A 20951-nucleotide genomic window follows, 5' to 3' on the forward strand; every position below is an offset into this window, starting at 1 on the left:
GAACATGTACAAAAGAGGAGATGTCAACCCAATCAACAACATCACTTCAATGTCTATGTAAATCTTTTCAGTTATAGCCGCCTGGGCAGCCTTGAGTTAGCCGTTGCTTCACTCGGCAAAAATGTCGTATAGCTGCTGGTCTGATACGTAAAAGTCCTCCACCGATTACTTATATATTATGCATTTGGACTGTTTCATTAACTAAGCTTCTCGAACAAACAAATGAATATATATTGGATTCTAGATTGTTTTAGGAAAGTACTTTGTTTTGCCGAACAATTAAAATTATAATTGGATTCTAGATAGTTTTAGGACAAGTAATTGGTTCTGTCCAACAAACCTGTTTTTATAAAACAAAGTTGTTGGCAAGCTAGCCCTCTTCCCAACTCAAAAGTGATTATCTCAGTTATATCACATTTGTGAATTGCATTAGACATGCTAGCCAGGGTGTCGTTATAAAATAAGTGCCTTAAATACAAAATATAATTAGAGGTTTGAATCTAAATAATAAAATCTAAGTATATTTTTATCTGAATTTATTTATAATATTAGTATTCGAGTCATTTTGCACGCATCTCTACTGTTCATAAAGATTTACGTAATAGTTTAAGAAATATTCAGAGTTAACATAATCTTTTTAATTATCATCTCCTAGTAATCTCAATATTTATACCACTAAGTGAACTGTCAAAAAAAATCAAACATTTTGAATAGTTCAAATTTATTTTAAAGTTAAAAAATTGCTTGGTAAATAGAATGTCATCGACCCAAAAACGTCTCGTATTGCCCTGGTTGGCTAACTCGATAAGTTATTTGGCTGCTGGATCGTATTGCATGCCTTATTTTATAGCCTCACGAATGTCCCATCTTGTTGAAGTGATTGCAGCAAGCTCGGCTTTTCGGCTCAAGGCATCGGCTACAACGTTACCTTTGCCCGGCTTATACTCTAGCACATAATCAAATTCGACCAAGAAATCCTGCCACCGAGCCTGTTTTGGGGTGAGCTTCTTCTGCGTCTGAAAGTAGCTAGTAGCTACATTGTCGGTCTTGACCACGAACCTCGACCCAAGCAAATAATGTCGCCATGTACGAAGGCAATGCACAATAGCAGTCATCTCCTTCTCTTGAACTGTGTAACGCCGCTCCGTTTCATTTAACATGCGACTCTCAAATGCTATGGGATGCTTATCATGTATCAAGACACCCCCAATGGCAAAATCTGAGGCATCTGTATGCACCTCAAATGTCTTGGCAAAGTCAGGTAATGCCAAGACTGGCTCCTCTGTTACAACTGCCTTGAGGTCTTCAAATGCCCTTTGACAATTCTCCGTCCAAACCCATGGCTTGTTCTTCTTTATCAACTCAGTCAATGGTGCGGCCTTTGCTGAGTAGCCACAGATGAACCGACGATAGTAGTTAACAAGGCCAAGGAAGGATCTCAACTCAGTTACCTTTATAGGTGCCTCCCACTCCTGGATAGCACGTACCTTAGCCTCGTCCATGCGTAGCTCGCCATTGCTAATAACATGGCCTAAGAAGTGCACCTTTGATTGTGCAAACTTGCATTTCTCCCTCTTGATGTATAGCCCGTTCTCCCGCAAGACTTGAAAAACCTTCCTTAAGTGCTTCATGTGCTCTTCCAAGGTGTTGCTGTAGATGACTATATCGTCTAGGTAGACTACCATGAACTGATCAAGGTAGGGATGGAAAATCTTATTCATAAGGGTGAAAAATGTGGCAGGTGCATTGGTTAAGCCGAAAGGCATCACCAACCACTCAAAGGCTCCATATCTCGTCACACAGGTTGTCTTTGGCTCATCCCCCTCTATATTGCGAACCTAGTAGTAGCCCTTGCGAAGATCCACCTTGGTAAAATACTTGGCTTGCCCAAGTCTATCGAATAAGTCAGCAATGAGCGGGATCGGGTACTTATTCTTCACCGTGACCTTATTAAGTGCTCGGTAGTTTATGCATAAGCGTAGTGATCCATCCTTCTTCTTCTGGAACAATACCGGTGCGCCGAAAGGTGCCTTTGATAGGCGAATGTGACCAGCATCTAGTAGCTCTTTCAATTATTTCCTAAGCTCCTCTAGCTCGGGCGGTGCCATACGATATGGGGAAAATGTGGGTGGCTTAGCCCCTGGCTCCAACTCAATCTTGTGATCCACCTCTCGCCTAGGCGGCAAGTCCTTAGGCAACTCCTCGGGCATGACATCTTTGTTTTTCTCAAGCAACTTCTCTATGCAAGGTGGTAGTGTCTCTTGAAAACTCTTGTCTTCCTCCAGACTTGCGATGGTTGCCATGAACGTCGGCTCCCCCTTCTTGATCCCCTTGACAACCTGCATAGCTGAGAGTTGTGCTTGGCTCTGTCCGTGTGGCATAGACACTGTATGTACCATGCAAGATCCTTCTCACTCCATAACCAAGAGATGTTGGAGGTAGAGATCGATCAAAGTATGATAATGTCTAAAGAACTCTTGTCCCAATATGATGTCAAAGATATCCATAGCGGTTACGGTAAAGTTTGTCATACCTTTCCAAGTTCCCAATTTGACACCAACTCCATTAGCTACCCCACGAGCATTTTGTACCTCGGTATTCACAGTCTTGACGTGGAAGTTGGTTGGAGCAAGCTTCAATTCTAGTCTTTTTGCGGCAGCCTCAGTCACGAAATTATGAGTTGCTCCAGTATCCACCATTGCACGAGCAGGCTTGTTGTTGATGGTGAGATCCACGTACTGGTTTCCATTCTTGGTAGGTTGGATAGATTGCTTTGTGACAGCACCGCATAATCCGATCATACCTAACTGTGCGGTTCCCGAACTCTCTCCTTGCGGCTGCTCCTTCCGTTCACGGACCATGGCGCTAAGGCTCTTTAGGTCAGGACAATTCCTGAAGCTGTGCGGCCCTTCGCATATGTAACATCCATTCTTCTCGGCGTGCGCCTTCTTCTCGGTGTAGCCCTGACGGCCACTCAGCTTTTTGGAATCTTGAGTCTTGTAGTATTATTGTTGTATCTCCTTGCCTTTTCCACGGTCTCCCCCACCTTTGACATTATTAAACTTTGATTCTTTGACTTTCCCTTTGTCGTGCTTGTCATACCTGAAATCCATCAATGATTCGGCCTCCACTATGGCTTGGTCTATATTTGCGACTTGCCGGCATTGTAACTCCTGCTTGGCCCAATTTTGAAATCCGTCCATAAAGTGGAACAACGAGTCATCATTGGTCAGGTTGGGGATTTGAAGCATAAGGCTAGTGAACTCCTTGACATAGACACGTATGCTCCATGTTTGCTTCAACTTCCTAAGTTTGCGCCTTGCCTCGTACAAGACATTGTTTGGAAAGAATTTTCGCTTGAACTCGGCTTTGAACTGATCCTACGTGCTAATAGTACATATACCTTTATCCACGTCGGTCATCTTCCTTCTCCACCATAGCATGGCAGTCTCTGAGAGGTACAACACCGCAGTGTTGATCATGGCCTCGTCGTCCTTTCACTTTGTCGTGCTTGAAGTAGTTCTCCAAGTGCCAAAGGAAGTTTTCCACTTCTTGCGCATCACGAACACCTTTGAACACCGGGGGTTTGGGAGCCTCGATTTTGGCCTCCATCGTCACCACAACATTGCTGGCTGCCTCGGTCACGCCAGCACTAACATGCTCCTCGAGTGACTCTATCTTTGCCTTCATAGCATCGATAGTACTCAAAGCCTCCATGAGTCTGCACTCCAAGGCAGTGATAGTTTGCCTTAGTTCCATCTCATTCTGTGTACGTCCCTCCAAGTCATTTCAGATGCTCTCAATCTATTCAAGAGTGTACCCCTCAAGAATGCTAAGGGTGTCTTCCACCTTCCCCAAGCGTTGGTCAAAGATCTCCACGACGTCCATCCCCGCGTTCATCTTCATCACCCATTCTTTACCGAGCGAGACGTCCTCAGGAAGGACCTCCACTTCATCCTCGCTCGCCTCAGTGGAAGATGGTTCTTGGGATGTAAGCCCTTCGTTTGACACAACCTAGGGTGGTACCTCCTGGCCCTTGTTGGTGGCATTTCTCTTTTTGTTACGGCCGCTCTTGCCAGCAGCATCCTGGATGACGTTGGCTTGGGTGTTGGTAGCGTTAATTTCTCCGTCGTTCACCATTCCCTTAGTCGCAACCTTTGCTCTGATACCACGTTGTCACGTTCTTAGTCGTTAACTAAGTACATGTGCGACACTTGACAATTTTCTCACGTTCTTGCTATGCCAAGTCAGCCTTACTACACTCAAGATCGCTAAGAGAATGGTAGAAAGAACACAAGAGAATTGTTAAAGGAAGCTTTTTATTAGAGAGAACTTGAATTGTTTGCTTGATGAATTACAAATGAATGACCTCTTTTATATACTAGTCTCCTAGGGGCTAGTGTGTAAATATTAATTGTTATACAAGTCCTTAATATTTACAAGATAAGAGCTTTCTCTAGAATTCTCTACAAGCCTAGAAGATTCCAAGGACTTTCCTAGCAAATCCATAAACATCTAGGATCTTCCAAAGGAAATGTCCATACTTCTCTAGAATCTTCTCACAAATGCAAGCATTCCTCCTATGTAAGCTTCCACATGGCATTAATATATGCCAAATGGCGTTTATGTGGCATGATGACATGGCGAGTCATCACACATATCTATAAAAATTTGTAGTATGACCATACCATATAGTTTTAATGCATCTTTTTGCATCATTAGGTCCACATCCTTCATATTCGATAATGATAACATACCAATACCACACTTCTCTGTTTAACCAGCTTGGTTTCAAATGTGCATTCTTACACCCACATTTATAACCATGCATTAACCAATCATCTATACATGATCATGTTCTTTGCTTTTGGCATGAAGACCAATGAGATAGTATCTTTCACAAATATAGGGAAAAAATCAATTGAACCATATTTGAAATGATCTATCTATAACACCTTAGCTCTAGCGTTTAGGATTCAGGATTAATATTCAACAACAATCCTTTTGTCAGGATTATAACTCGCACACCCTACCAAACTATAGTTAAATAATGCAGGAAAACATGAACTTACAATAAGTGAATGGGCAATCCTAAAAAGAAAAGTGTGCATGTCACTCCTCCAAATTAGGGTACACATGTGATCAGCACCTAATGCCATTAACAAGCATACCACTATAACTATCTCATTGTGTCATGAATTATACGATACAATGTTTAGACAAAATATTCATATTTGTTTCACAAAAATAAATATAAGTTCCATAATTTCAAAACAATATGCAAGATAAATATGTTTATTACAAACCACAATCTTATGCATATAAGTAGACCTTCCCACAAAACGTGTCATGGAACCTCTAATGATATACATGAGAACAGGCAATCATAAAGTAGCTTCCACGATAAGAGGATGGAGCTCACCAAAAGTAATGAAGTAGGAGTGCTAGCAACCTAACTCGTCTCACCGCCAAGAGTAACAGTATCTTTATAGCACATGATCCCCATGCATCAAAGAAAAGGGTGTAACGATTCGGCCAGACGTCTTGTGTATTTGAGCTCTGTTCCCCTATTTGATGCTTTTCGTATGCGTATTTGCTATTGTATGACTTGCGGGGATAGTTGATTTAGTTTCGGAGAAGTTTTGGATTGAATTGGAACATATAGTTCCTAGTTTAGAAGCTTAATTTGGAAGTATTGATCAAATTTGACTTTTATGTATTTGACCTCGGATCGAAATTTTGATATTTGTTAGGTCCGGATGATAATTTTGTACTTAGGCGTATGTCTAAATTTGGATTTGGAGGTTCCTAGGTTGATTTGACTCTAATTGGCGAAAGTTAGCAATTTGAAGGTTTAGAAGTTCATAGGTTTGACCCATAGTTGACTTTGTGGATATCGATATCCGTTTGGGATTTCGAGTCTTGGAATAGGTTTGTATGGTGATTTATGACTTATGTGTAAAATTTGGGGTCATTCCGAGTTGTTTAGACATGTTTGGTGTAAGTTTGGAATTTGAAAGTTGGATTAGTTCATTAAGTTTGAATTGAGGTGTGATTCGTGGTTTTGATGTTATTTTGTGTGATTTGAGGTCTCAAGTAGGTCCGTGTTTTATTTTGAAATTTATTGGTGTGATTGAACAGGGTCCCGGAGGTCTAGGGTGTGTTTCAGGGTGGTTTCAGATCATTTCCCTTGTTATGGAACAGTTGGTTTTTTGGTATTCATCGCGATTGCAAAGTGTGTTTTATGGCTGACATTCTTTTGTTCTTCGTGTTCGCATTGGGGATGTCGCGATCGCGGATTGTTAGGGAGCTGAAGCTTCGCATTCGCGTTAAAGGGATCGCCATCGCATTAGGTTGTGTCAGGCTGGGAGGTCAGGTGGCTTAGTCTTCGCGTTCACGGGTAGTCGTAGGCTTAATTGCTGGTGAAGCGCGATCGCGGGCCAGGAATCGCGTTCGCGTAGGGTCTTCTGGAGGCAGAAGTTGACTTGTGCTTCGCGATTGTGAAGTAGGTCCCGCTATCATGAAGGGGAATCACTGGGCACACTTAAGTACTCTATTTTCGAGGGTTACAGTTATTTTATCATATTTTGAGATTTTTTTTTATTTTTTTATTTTGCCTAAGGGCTAATATATAAATAAAATCCCAAAAATGGGTCCAATGCTTACAAGAGGTCCAAACCAAAAACCAAAATAGAAGTTGCATGAAGCCATTAGCTATTAAAAAAGATAAAAAAGCTAAAATCTAATTAACTAACTATTACAACAAAATAAGTTGAATGCTTCCTTCTCCTATTAGTGTATGTGAATCCAATTGTCATTGGCAAATACCAAGCAGCACCTATCAAGCTCTCACCAGGCTCCAGGGTATATTGTCCATAGTCTAAAATGAATTCCAAACATCTCCACCGCAGAGTTGAAGTCCGCATCGTCCTCCAAATGTCGCTACTATATGATCTCCATATGCAGTGGATTGATTTTGTTCAAGTATTAATCATGTGCTCACTCATCAAGATTAATGTGTAGAAGAGGAGTCTGGCTTTAGGCAGGCTTTGCAAGGCAAAAGCCAGGCTTGAGCTGGCTTTAGGCAGGCTTTACAAGGCAAAGGCCAGGCATGCGCTGGCTTTAGGCAGGCTTTGCAAGGCAAAAGCCAGGCATGAGCTGGCTTTAGTCAGGCTTTGCAGGCCAAAGGCCAGGCGGGAGCTGGCTTTAGGCAGGCTTTACAAGGCAAAGGCCAGGCGTGAGCTGGCTTTAGCCAGGCTTTACAAGGCAAAAGCCAGGCGTGAGCTGGCTTTAGCCAGGCTTTACAAGGCAAAAGCCAGGCATGAGCTGGCTTTAGCCAGGCTTTACAAGGCAAAAGCCAGGCATGATCTGGCTTTAAGAAGACTTTGCAAGGCAAAGGCCAGCCTGTGCCTTTTTGTGATCTTGTAAGCACAGATCCTTCCCTACTAGAACCTTTAATGTAGACATCATTCAAAACATTGCTAAACCAGAGTTTCTTTAATCATTTGTAATATTTTCTTAAACTTTTAATGTACTTTCTATAGTTTTTATATTATTATGCTTTTTATTAATTTATAAATTAAAAAAATTAAAATCCATGGGGCATGTGCCTCGGGACTTACGCCTCGCCTCGTAATAGGTAGAACGCTCCGCCTCACACCCCGCCTTTTAAAACACTAGTTTCGACCAAGCGGATTAATTTCAGTTACAATCAGCTTAACCTTAAACGAATCTTTCTAATTTTTTTATTATCTAATCACTGCCTCGCAATACATAATATGCATTTGAGTTCTGCTGCTCCAATCTTAACTTAATTGGGCAAAACTTATTAACCTATACATAGTTTAGTTTTTTGGGAGTAATAGCGTCCAATTATCAATGATAAGTTGGGGGTAAGAGGTCGTAGGAAATTCCAACTATTTACAGACTAAACAAACAAAAGAGTACATAGTCTACATATTCTACTGGGTATTTCAGAGTAAACAACGCGGCTCCCATTTTCCTGACTTCAAACCCAGTACCAGCACAGCATGAAAAGCAAGCAACGTCTGGAAATGATGGGGTGATGTTCACGGAATGAATGGAGCGATAGAGATGATAATACTTAAGTACAGCATGATGCAGCTTGTGATCCTTGCGCTGGTTTGTCAACTAGTACCATTCCTGCCGGATTTTGTGCAGGTTGAGCTCTAGGCAACCGTTTAGCTGTAGGATTCCAACTCAGAAGTTAGGGCAGCAGGTAACTAAAGAGAAATTTAACTTCTCTGACATGCAAAATAGAAGTGAGACCTCCTAAAACCCCCGTCTAGGAAGTACCAACCAAAATATAAAACATAAACAATAAATGTGATAAGTAAAATCAAATTATGATGGATGTCTATCTTCCTCTCAAATGCTTAATGACATATTCAATGACACATTTTTTTTCATTTTTCATGCCCATATAAAGGCATTGTAATAGATGGAAAGAAAACACAATTAAAGAAGAAATAAAATTTCTTCCTTCTCTCTATTTCTATTTCTTGTTCATGTTTCACTTATAGTGGAATCTGTACGGTACTAGTGCGTACAGGCTTTTCCAGGTCGACAAGACAAGATAACGCATATTGCACATGCGTCATGTTGAGAACACGCTCCTAAGACCAAAATCACTCTACGAAGCTATTGGAACCATCAAAATTTCATTCCGTAGTTGTCTTCACACAAGTCAACCTACGATCAACTCCTACGACTTAAACTTCCAACTTAAGGACTATATGTCCCATATCACTCCAAAACTCTCCCGAAACCAAAACCAAATACCATTAAATAAGGATCTTACGAGTACGGTTCCAAGCGGCTGGAAAGGATGAAGCCGTTGTCGGAATGATATTATTGGTGGCAACTGCAACGAACCGTTCCGTCCATCCACGGTCGTTATCATCATCCATGCTAGTCAGCAGAGCATGGTGAACGCGTTTGCAGAGGTTTATCATACCCCCCACGAAAACCTTTGGGGGAGTAGAGATTCATCATACGAGCTAATGTTAGCTATATTGGGGGATCGGATTGCACGCCGCAACAGGCTTATTAAAAGTCCATATTGGGGGATGTCTGTGACGTTGCTTACATGGTTGGGGAGAAGGTTCTGCGAAGTTTTCACCCATGAAGGGTGTTATGAGATTCGGGAAGAAGGGAAAGTTGAGCCCTCAGTTCATTGGGCCTTTTGAGGTACTTCAGAGAATTGGAGAAGTGGCTTATAAGCTTACTTTCGGATTTTAGAATAGTTGGACAACTAATTTCAAAATAGAGTCTGATAGCTAGCTTGATGATCAAGGGCAGAGCCGGAGGCGAAAGAGGATTTACCCAAATCTATTTTGTCAGAAAATTACATTGTGCATATAAATTATGTATATATACTGGATGATGTTGAATTTCCTTGGCTTCTGCACTTATTTACTTTTTTTATTTTTTGAATTCCGTTCATGAAAATTTTGTCTCCCGCCAACGAATTTGGGCATGGAATTGGGAATAAATCATATATTTGAGTTCGTAGTGTTATGGGTAATGATTATCTTCAAAGATTTTCGAAATCCGGACAAGTGTGCCCGAGGGTGACTTTATCGATTTTTCGAGCGGAGTTGAAAAATAATTGTCCGGCCTTATAAGGCTCGGTATATATATAACTGCTCTGCCGTAGTAGGCTCGCTCATAGGCGCTCGGCCATGCTAGGCTCTGTATCTCGGCCAACTGGGCTCGCTCATAGGCGCTTGGCCACAGTAGGCTCGGTATATAACTTACCATCTGATCAGAGGTTGCCCAATAGGGGCCTGCCCATCGATTATAGCTCGATGGAAATTATTCGAATTTAAGGAATTTAATTAATATATTGAGAATTGTTGCATTTGAAGAATTTTGATTATTTCCGTTGATTAAATAAATTATTGTAAATTATGTAAATCATGTTGATTTATATATCCTAATTGTATTTCAATTATTATTATTGCCCAATTGTGAGTGTCAAAGTCGGTCATCTCGTCTCTACCACTTCGAGATTAGGCTTGATATTTACTGGGTACACGTTGTTTACGTACTCATACTATACTTGTTGCACTTTTTGTGCAGGAACTGAGGCAAGTACTAGTGGGAGATCTATCGTCTTACACCCACGTTATCCAGGGACAAGGTGGTGATTGTGATATTGTACCTGTGACCACACCGGGCGGATTGTGATATTGTGGATGTGACCACGCTGCATGAGGAGACCCAGTGAATTTGCAAATTGCTCACTAGTGGAGGCCGTGGATGTGATACTGCAAGAAAAGGATGAGACCCTTAATGTCAAGGATCCACTAGAAGCCTGATTGCGGCCCAAAGTGTGCATGTGCGATTGCACCAGACACAACAATGGTTCAACAATCACATAAGTCCAAAATGGTTTCGGATTCAATCCGAATCACACCCAACCGGAGCAAAGATTGCTCCCGTTTGTAGAATGGTTACCTCCTGGATTACCTGCAAAACTTAAAACATGGTGCGTGCGAATATATATATGGGTTATTGCGAAAGTTTAAGCGTGATGCAAATTCCTTTTGGACCATGAAGGTTGTCTTTGGACGGTGAGGATGATGTCCTTAGACCATGATGTCCTGGGCCATGAAGCGTATGATAAGGGATTCGCAGGCCATGAAATGGTGTCCTCAGGCCATATCCACCCGAGAGAGAGATCGAGTTTGCCATCGACATGCCATCTGATACACAACCAATATCTATCCCTCTGCATAGGATGGCTCCTGCCAAGTTGAAGGAATTGAAAGATCTTACAGATAAGGGCTTTATCCGACCTAGCACTTCCCCATAGGGAGCTCCAATGCAGGGGGGAGGGGGATCTCCCGGAATACGTCCGTAGTCCCAAAATAAATATGCAGTGCTGGGGGATCTCCCGGAATACGTCTGTTTACTAAATTGTTTTTATTTCATAACACGTTATCAGCACGAGATTCTACCGTCTCAAGAAGCTCTTTGAGAAGACTAAGGTATAATTTTTCTCCTCTTTTAACTATAACTGATATTATGAAAAGAAAGTTCGTTGCCCTTGAAATTCGGGCAAGAACTATATGACATGGGTGTTGGATGCTGAAATCCATTTAGATGCAATGGGTCTTGGAGACGCCATTAAAGATAGAAATAAAGCATCTACCCAAGACTTTGTTAAGGCCTTCATTTTCTTGCGCCATCACCTTGATGAAGGGTTGAAAATAGAATATCTCACAGTCAAAGATCCACTTGTTATTGTGGAACGGCTTATAAAGGAAAGATATGACAACTTAAAGTTGGTCACTCTACACAAGCACGATATGATTGGGCTCATCTGAGGCTCCAAGACTTTAAGTCTGTTTCTAAATATAATTCTGCGATGTTCAGAATTACTTCTAAATTGAAACTCTGTGGAAATAGTATCACTGACTATGATATGCTTGAAAAAACGTTCACAACATTTCATGCCTCCAATATGGTCTTGCAACAGCAGTACCTAGAGAAAGGTTTCAAGAAGTACTCTGAGTTGATTTCTCTTCTCCTTGTGGCTGAACGAAACGACAGACTTACTTATGAGAAATCACGAAAATCGACCCACTGGTCTACACCATTGCCTAAAGTGGATGAGGTGTATTCCCATTATGCTAAGCGTGGAAAAGGTCGTGGTCGTGGCCAAGGAAGAAATTTTCCTAGTATTAATCATTCCCCAAAGAAAAATAACCTCCAAAAGTGGAAAGGGAAAGATGAGAAGCCAAAAGGCAAAGGGTTCAGAAACTGAATGTTATCGTTGCGGTGAAAAAGGCCATTGGGCAAATATTTGTCACATATCAAAACATTTGGTTGAGCTTTATCAAGCATCTCTAAAGAATAAATGCCCTGAAACTAATTTTGTCTATGACTCTACTGAGCTTTTTAGCAACTACTGCAACTAGTAAACATAAGCCAACAAACATCTTTTATATCTCCGGTGGGATGGTTTGAGCCGGGTGAGGCTAGGCTCTTGGGTACAGACTTGGTCCAGGATGCATTAGACAAGGTGAAATTGATTCAGGAGCGGCTTCGCACAGCGCAATCTAGGCAGAAGAGCTATGCTGACAGGAAGGTCCGTGATGTGTCTTTCATGGTCGGGGAGAAAGTTCTGTTGAAGGTATCACCCATGAAGGGTGTTATGAGGTTTGGGAAGAGGGGCAAGTTGAGCCCTCAGTTCATTGGGCCTTTTGAGGTACTTCAGAGGATCGGGGAGGTGGCTTACAAGCTTGCCTTGCCACCTAGCTTGTCGGGGGAGGATGTAACGACCCAGCCGGTCATTTCGAGAGTTATAGCCCTGTTTCCCTCATTTCTGTTTCTTTTGTGCTTTACAACTGTATTATGTCTTACCGGGTTGGTTGGTTCGGGTCCGGAGTGGTTTTGGAGGGAATTGAGACACTTAGTCTCTTAATTGGAAGCTTAAGTTGGAAAAGTCGACGGGATGTCGACTTGTGGGAAAACGACCTCGGATTGGAATTTTTATGATTCCATTAGCTCAGTTAGGTGATTTTGGACTTAGGAGCGCGTCCGGAATGTGATCTGGAGGTCCGTGGTAGAATTAGGCTTAAATTGACGAAAGTTAGAATTTTGGCGATTTTTGGCCGGCTGTGAAAATTTTGATATCGGGGTCGGATTGGATTTCCGGAAGTTGGAATAGGTTCGTGGTGTCATTTTTGACTTGTGTATAAAATTTGAGGTCAATCGGACGTGGTTTGGTAGGTTTCGGGGCCGTTGTGGAATTCGAAAGTTTAGAAGTTCTTTAGGCTTGAATCCGGGTGTAATTTGGTGTTTTGATATTGTTTTAAGGGATTCAAAGGTTCGACTAAGTTCGTATCAGGTTATAGGACTTATTGGTATAATTGGTTGAGGTCCCGGAGGCCTCGGGGTGATTTCGGGTGGTTAACGGCTTGATGGGAGTTGAGGAACTTGCAGCTGAAGTTGCTGCTACTGGTGTAACCGCACCTGCGGAGTGGGAACAGCAGGTGCGAGTCCGCAGAAGCGAAGGAGGAGCCGCAGATGCGGCTAAGGAGGACCTGGGCAGAGGACGCAGGTGCGATGGCATTCCCGCACCTGCGATGGTCGCAGAAGCGGATGTAGGGGCGCAGGTGCGAGTTTGGACCGCAGGTGCGATGTAGTTCCCGCACCCGCGAAGAGCGCAGATGCGGTCACTTGATCGCAAGAGCGGAGGCAGTGTTTAGGGATTTTTCCGCAGAAGCGGGGCTTTGCCCGCAGATGCGGAAATGGAGCCGCAAGTGCGAGAAATCTGGCATAACCTATAAATAGAACACTTCGAGATTTTTTACCATTTTCATCATTTTTGAGCTCGGATTTTGGGGATTTTGAGAGAGATTTCGGAATAATCACTGAGGTAAGTTCCTTGTGCCTATTTATCTTCAATAATGGTATTTTTCCACTGATTTTACACCTAGTTGGTGAGTGTTTGAGGTGAGATTTGGGAGATTAGGGCTTGGGAATTGGAGAGTGAATTTTGGGATTTTGGAGGAGCAATTGAGGTCGGATTTTGATAAATTTGGTATGGTCAGACTCGCGAGTGAATGGGCTTTCGGGTTTTGTGACTTTCCTCGGGTTTCGAGACGTGGGCCCGGGGGCGGTTTTAGCCGATTTCGGATTTTGGACTATATTTTAGTAGTTTTCTTGTGGAATTGATCCTTTTAGCCAATATTAATTATCTCGTACTGTTTGTGGCTAGATTTGGGGCATTTGGAGGCCAATTCGAGAGGCAAAGGCATTTCGGAGTAGGATTTCTGCGCGGTTGAGGTAACAGTCTTAAATCTGGTTTTGAGGGTATGAAACCCCGAGTATTGGTATGATGTGAATATTTGGAGGTGACGCACATGCTAGGTGACGGGCGTGTGAGCGTGCACCGTGAGGGATTGCGACTTGATCTGTCCCGTGAGACTGTAAAGTCGAATAGCCATTGTTATTACTTATTTATCCTTGTCTTTGAGCAATTGACTGCCTTTCATGTTAGAAACCATGCTTAGGCCATATGATATCACTGTTGGGACCCGCAGCGGTCGAATACTTGTTGAATTGACTGATAATTGTTGTCTTGTACTCAGCCACAGTCTTATCTGTGTGTTATATCTCTGTTCCCTCTCATTTCTTGTTAATACTTGTTATATTCTCTGTTTGGACTAATTATTATGATATTCTGTGAGCCCGAGGGGCTGGAGAGGTTAGTGACTGAGATAGGGCCTCAGTGCCGAGCTGCGAGCTGTGAGGTATATGGATCGGGTTGCACGCCGCAACAAGCCTTCGGGCTATATATATATATATATATATATATATATATATATATATATATATTATTGGATCGGGTTGCACGCCGCAACAATATTGGATCGGGTTGCACATAGCAACAATATTGGATCGAGTTGCAAGCTGCAACAATATTGGATCGGACTGCACGCCGCAGCAATATAGCACTTGGGCTGAAGGAGCCCCTCCGGAGTCTGTACACCCCCAGTGAGCGCAAGTACCTATTGAGAGTGTGTATTGAGGGCTGAGAGCCGAGAGTATGAGCTGTTGAGATGAGTTGAGTGACTGCTGTTTTGAGAGTCTGTACTTGCTTTTATTTATTGTTGCACTTAGTTGTTATCTGCTGTTGTTATGAAATTTCTGGAAGATTCATATCTGTTTTACTTTAGCTCGAACTGATTTGACTTATACCACCGGATTTGAAAGCATGTTCACTCTTTACTGAAAACTTTTGAAATGATCTGTATTTTTATAGTTCGTCACTGCTTCTCAGTTCCTTATTTAATTCTGTTAATTGCTGAGTTGGTTGTACTCATGCTACACCATGCACTTCATGTGTAGATCCAAGTGTGTATGGTTCTAGCAGTCGCTGAGTTCGTGCACGGGCTGATTATCGAAGACTTACAAGGTAGCTGCCGGCGTCCGCAGCCCTTGTTTCTCCTTTCTTATTATCCTTTCTCTTTTGTATTGGCATTTGGCACAGACTGTAGTAGACTCTGTTTCTAGATTGGTTGTTAGATGCCCATGACTTAGTGGCACCCCGATGTCGGGCTATCATTCCGCACTTGTGTTTTGGGTTTTTACCCCGTTATTATGTAAACCTTTAATTAGTTTAATTTCTTTAGCTCACTTCTGTTATATATTGAAAGCATATTGAGAATGTTGGCTTGCCTAGTTCCACGATAGGTGCCATCACGACTGGTTAGGTATTTGGGTCGCGACAATTGCATAGCACAAGGATAACAAGAAAGGAAACCTATAAGACAAGACTGACCCTGTACACAGTCAAATTTCAGAAGCCTGACTAGTAGAATGTTTCACCTACTGTGGCATAAGCCATTGAAAAGAACAGATGAAAAACAAAGAGACCAATAAAAGGAAACATGCAAAGCACCAAAACAATGGAATATACCTATTTCGTAGAAAATATCATTGACATTGGTAGCAGTTTTGGCAGAGGTTTCCATGAAAAAAAGACCGTTTTCCTCTGCGTACAGACGTGCTTCCTGCAAAAGCCGTATCAAGAAAACTATATATCAGGGACCACAAAACAGCCAAGAAATTTAACTACCCAATTAATGGTAAATTTTAGAAAATGGAAGGTGACTAACCCAGTAGAATAAGTTATTAATAACAAATGCCAAGTTCTGATTACATATCTTTTAATTGCGAGAAACTCAATTATAGAATAGCGTTTCAAAAAAGGAAAGCCAGCAGACTTTTCCATTATCTCTGGATTGCACGAGTTGATTCCCACAGACCACAAGAATGAGTGTTTCAATTTTACATTATTTGAACCGGGTATCTAGAGGCCAGTAACATGTTTCTCTGTCAAAAATCAGTTATCCTCAATGTATAATAAAACTTAATAGACAAAATGAGAACATTCATAACTACTTTTTACAAATTCCATAACAGTTTAGAGATAGGAAATGTGTAGAACTATACTATAGAATTGAGACCAGACACAGTATGATGAAATCAATACAAGAATTGTGCTTCCAATCAGATGGTTGGACAAGTGCAATCAAAGTAACCTCAAATAAGAATATGGTAGGCATTACCATGTTTACCCACAAGGCAAGAAAGAAAGAAAGAAAGAAAGAAAACACTTACTTCTGCAGTCACCTTCCTCTTATCTTCTAGATCGGCTTTGTTTCCAGCAAGAGCCATGACCATGTTGGGATTACCTGTGCAATTGTCAAAAAATACTTCACTTTACCGAAAAATATATTCAGATGAAGTTGTGATACCTTTAATAACCTTATTTGAGTCATAAGGAAATAAAGTAATGGAGTACAGGACAACACAGAGAAACGAATAAAAAAGATGTTTGTAGATCTCTATATTGTTTGCAATAAACTGATAAAGAAAGAATATTCTAACTTTTCGATTCGAATAAAGTAGATAACTTGACAGATAAGCACCTTGCTTCTGCAACTCTTGAACCCATTTCTTTGCTCGTGCAAATGATTCCTAAGTTAAGAAGGAAAAAGAAGATTACACCAAGAATGAAAATGATATTATCTAAATTGACATGCATAGACATAGGCACACACAATTAGACAGCACACATGCACAGCAAAGCGTGATGCTGCCCAATGCCAAGTGTTGGCCATAAGACGCCAAACAAATGAACTTTAGGAAAATGATCTTCTAGCTCCTTGAGATTTTAATAACATTTTTACAATTTTAGTGAAACGGCTATTCCTAAGAGAAAAACACTAACTTAAATTGTTTAAGACTTTATAATTGTCCCCCTTGAATTGAAATTTCTAGCTCCAACCCTGATGATAATGATAATTAAGCAGAAGCAAAATCGACAAAGGGAAAGCAAAAGCAAACATGAACAAATATTCTGCCTGTAGTCCTAATTCAACATGAATGACAAATCAAACTACTACTTTCATCCACTCAAGCCCAGCTGCTCTCCAGGGTCCAAAAATGTCCATAAAAGCATAAAGAGAACAAGTAAGTGAAGAACAAGCATAAATGTAGTTCTTGCAAGCTAATGCACAGAATGAAGCTACCTCTGTTCCCGATTACTCTATTATTCCTTTCCACGTTGCAATACCAATGCATTCAGGCAACTAGCATAAAGCCAAAATTATTGCATTCATAAGACCCATTCAATTGCTATTTGATTACTGACTGAACATGAGGGCCAAACCCATGGGACTAAATTTATCAAGTGGGATAGTTATAAGCCCTTTAACGATCCTCATTGTAATCCATGTGGATCAAGTTGAAGCAGACCAATGAGCTGAATATATATTACTCTCTCTGTCCCAATTTATAAGATGCACTTGCCTTTTTAGTCCGAAAAAAAGAAGAAGATACTTTTCTATATTTAGAAACAATTTAACTAAAAACTTCTCATTTGACCCCTTAATTTACAATCACACCAATATCTAAGGTTTGGTTCAAAAAATTTTCTTTTTAACTTAAATCCCGTGTCCAGTCAAACAACATGACTTAGGGAGTACTATATATAGCTGACTCCAACTAGTTGTTGTTGATCAAAAGAATCTTACAGTGCTTGTGATGTCATACACGATGATAGCAGATGCAGCACCTCTGTAGTACATAGGCGCTAAGCTGTGGTACCTCTCCTGACCAGCAGTATCCCAGATCTCAAACTTCACCGTTGCATTGTTAACTGACACCGTTGACGAAAAGAACGCCGCTCCGATCGTCGATTCCTGTGATCATCAACAAAATTACAAGGACTTGAGAACTAGGGGAAAAAACCCTAAAAAGTCAAAAAATTGAAGGCTTGTAAAGACGGAAAAATACCTGGAATTCAAGGAATTGACCCTTGACGAATCGTATAACCAAGCTTGATTTACCAGCTCCCATGTCCCCTAATAACACCTGAAGAGTCAATTAAATTCACCATCAAAATTTAATCCATAAATGATTAATAGAGAAGAAAAAGGCTTTTAACAGAAGCAATAAAAAGGATTTTACATAGGAATTGATGCTTGCATGAATTAGACTTACGAGTTTTGCATTGAGATTATTGTGACCGCTTGACGCCATGATCAAATGACTGATGAGGTAAAAATGAAGAATTTACAGTGTGTTTCTGAGATATTGAGTTGTAAGCTATTAAGAGACGAAATTAATGGAAGAGACAGTTGGAAGGCCTAAAACCTCCAATTGGAAGGAAGTGGAAAATTGACGCGGATAAATAAATAAAGAGCTTAGCTTGGCGCCTAACGCAAGCTGGAAGGCCTCAACAAAAGTTGAGCAAAATTCATTTATAGTCACTCCGAGCCAAACTTATAACACTTGTTAACCCAAAATTACAATATACTTTTTATAGCCCAAAAGTAATTCTAATGATTAGCCACTAAATTATACATCTGACCCACAAGCACAACACACAGGTTCACTGGAGAAATAATTTTCGGCCCAAAATAGTTTAGTCGGAAAACTTCACTGGTTGCAACAGTGGCCGAATAATTCACGGTCGCCGGAAAAGCTATATACCTGCCAAATATGCCGAAATCCAACCAGCAAACAAACCATCTTTTAGATCTAGATTTTCATAATATCAAAAGCCCCAAAAACAGTAAATAAAACGAGAAGAAATAATCGTCGGATTTAATAGAGAGTCGTTGGTGTATTAGTTTCAAAAACTCTTCCTCTTATTGTAGGAGTAAGTTGTATTCTCATATTAGGTCTTTTTTTAGGTTTTGTAAAAATGTACTAGTTGGGTACTTATAGTATCATGTGTTGTGAGAACAGCATATTAGGTAAAAGGGTATGATAGATTGAGGCGACAAGGTCCATTGTTTGTCGAACAAATATTCTTTGCTTTCTTTATGTTGTACATTGTTGATGACATGTTCACATTCATAAGCAGTATGTCACCTTTGGAGTTTGATTTACGATGCCAATATTGTACCTGTCATCTTCCTCAATTCTGTATGTAGCTTCTATACCTTTATCAATGAGGTTCACATTAATTCAAGGTTGTAGGCAAATCTATTACAACCAACTAGAAACAAAAGAAAGCAAGAGGAATTGTATAGGACTCTCACTATACAATTTATATATAATATATTGTCACTATACAAAATATATACAAAAATAGACTGTCATTATACAAAAAATATACTAAATAGACCGTCACTATACAAAATATATATATAAAATAGACTGTCACTATACAAAAATATACTAAATAGAATGTCACTATACAAAATATATACAAAATATATACAAAATAGAGTGTCGCTATATAAAAATTTATATAAAATAGACTGTCATTATACAAAAAAATATACAAAATAGACTGTCACTATACAAAAATATATAAAATAGATATTTCGGGCTATTAGATATAATATGTTTGGGTCGGAGGGCCATTTCGTGTCAATGGAGAAAAATACGGGCTATTAAAATTTTGAAGGGCTATAGAGGGTCATTTTCTCACAAAAAAAAGTTGAAGACCAAGGGATTCCTTTTCTTTGGACTTTTCTTGTCCATTCATCTAACTAATAAAATTAGTTGGGCCATCTAATTATTGGATCTTTACACAATGAAATCCCACCCACCATCAATTGTGGGGGATTTGCAGTTGTACCGTATATTTGTGCCACCTTTTAACCTGTACCCTATTTTTTAAAATTATTGATTTGGTAGCCATCTCATAAAATATCCGTAATAATATGACAATTATACCTATGACAAAAGATATAAAACGATCTCCTCCTCTCCTCTCAGCAACTTTATAAAATAATCAGAAACTTGTTCAGATTTATCTTCAGAATCACACTTGCATGAAGTTGTTTCACCTTGAAGCTAAAACTTCATGCTAATGTAGCATGAAGTTGTTTCATGTTGAAGCTAAAACTTCATGCTACATTAGCATGAAGTTGTTTCACATTGAAGCTAAAACTTCATGCTAATGCATGCTGAAATTATTTATCCTGCAGTCTACAGTTTTGCCATGAATTTTATCTGAAACTTCAGTCTAAACATGTTGAAGTTATTTAGTTCATTTGCTAAAACTTCAGACTAAACATGCTTAAATTATTTAGTTCATTTGCTAAAATTTCAGACTAAACATGCTTAAGTTATTTAGTTCATTTGCTAAAACTTCATACTAAACATGCTTAGGTTATTTAGTTCATTTGCTAAAATTTCAGACTAAACATGCTTAAGTTATTTAGTTTATTTGCTAAAATTTCAGACTAAACATGCTTAAGTTTTTTTAGTTCATTTGCTAAAACTTCAGACTAAACATACTTAAATTATTTAGTTCATTTGCTAAAACTTCAGACTAAACATACTTAAGTTATTTAGTTCATTTGCTAAAATTTCAGACTAAACATGCTTAAGTTATTTAGTTCATTTTCTAAAACTTCAAACTAAACATACTTAAGTTATTTAGTTCATTTGCTAAAACTTCAGACTAAACATACTTAAGTTATTTAGTTCATTTGCTAAAATTTCAGACTAAACATGCTTAAGTTATTTAGTTCATTTTCTAAAATTTCAAACTAAACATACTTAAGTTATTTAGTTCATTTGCTAAAACTTCAGACTAAACATGCTTAAGTTTTTGTCTTGTAGTATGTAATTTTATAATGAGTTTTTGCTAATGCATGTTGAAGTTATTTAGTTCATTTGCTAAAACTTTAGACAAAACATACTGAGGTTATTTAGTTCATTTGCTAAAATTTCAGACGAAACATGCTGAAATTTTTTAGTTCATTTGCTAAAATTTCAGACTAAACATGCTTAAATTTTTATCTTGGAGTATGTAATTTTCTAAAGAGTTTTTGCTAATGCATGCTGAAGTTATTTAGTTCATTTGCTAAAACTTCAGACCAAAACATGCCAAAAGTTTTGTAACGCAATCTACAGTTTTGTCCTGAGTTTTATCCGAAATT

The 20951-nt window shown here is 39.8% G+C and overlaps 2 protein-coding genes across 2 annotated transcripts; both read right to left on the reverse strand.

Moving 5' to 3' along the window:
- Window positions 1-2072: 2072 nt before the first annotated feature.
- On the reverse strand, window positions 2073-2861 carry LOC138905798 (uncharacterized). The gene is made up of 2 exons (XM_070194315.1): window positions 2534-2861; window positions 2073-2386 (listed from the first exon to the last, which is right to left on the reverse strand). Exons 1-2 carry the CDS (start codon window positions 2859-2861, stop codon window positions 2073-2075), a joined length of 642 nt encoding a protein of 213 aa, XP_070050416.1.
- A 4855-nt stretch (window positions 2862-7716) lies between these two features.
- Window positions 7717-18299, reverse strand: LOC104104780 (ras-related protein Rab5). The gene is made up of 7 exons (XM_009612938.4): window positions 18049-18299; window positions 17842-17919; window positions 17580-17747; window positions 16473-16521; window positions 16162-16235; window positions 15458-15551; window positions 7717-8205 (listed from the first exon to the last, which is right to left on the reverse strand). The coding sequence occupies exons 1-7, from the start codon at window positions 18085-18087 to the stop codon at window positions 8105-8107; spliced, it is 603 nt and encodes a 200-aa protein (XP_009611233.1). The 5' UTR covers window positions 18088-18299; the 3' UTR covers window positions 7717-8104.
- Between the last annotated feature and the right edge of the window lie 2652 nt (window positions 18300-20951).

Source organism: Nicotiana tomentosiformis, chromosome 2 (assembly GCF_000390325.3).
Source record: "Nicotiana tomentosiformis chromosome 2, ASM39032v3, whole genome shotgun sequence".
Taxonomy (NCBI): Eukaryota; Viridiplantae; Streptophyta; class Magnoliopsida; order Solanales; family Solanaceae; genus Nicotiana; species Nicotiana tomentosiformis.

Excerpts from the sequence above, each read along its gene's own strand:
- LOC138905798 (XM_070194315.1), bottom strand. The coding sequence starts at position 2,861 with ATGGTCCGTGAACGGAAGGAGCAGCCGCAAGGAGAGAGTTCGGGAACC. Across the intron at positions 2,387-2,533 it reads CAAATTGGGAACTTGGAAAG|TGTCTATGCCACACGGACAG; the intron begins GTATGACAAACT and ends TGGTACATACAG.
- LOC104104780 (XM_009612938.4), bottom strand. The coding sequence starts at position 18,087 with ATGGCGTCAAGCGGTCACAATAATCTCAATGCAAAACTC. Across the intron at positions 16,522-17,579 it reads TGTATGACATCACAAGCACT|GAATCATTTGCACGAGCAAA; the intron begins GTAAGATTCTTT and ends TTCTTAACTTAG. Across the intron at positions 16,236-16,472 it reads TCAAGAGTTGCAGAAGCAAG|GTAATCCCAACATGGTCATG; the intron begins GTGCTTATCTGT and ends ACAATTGCACAG.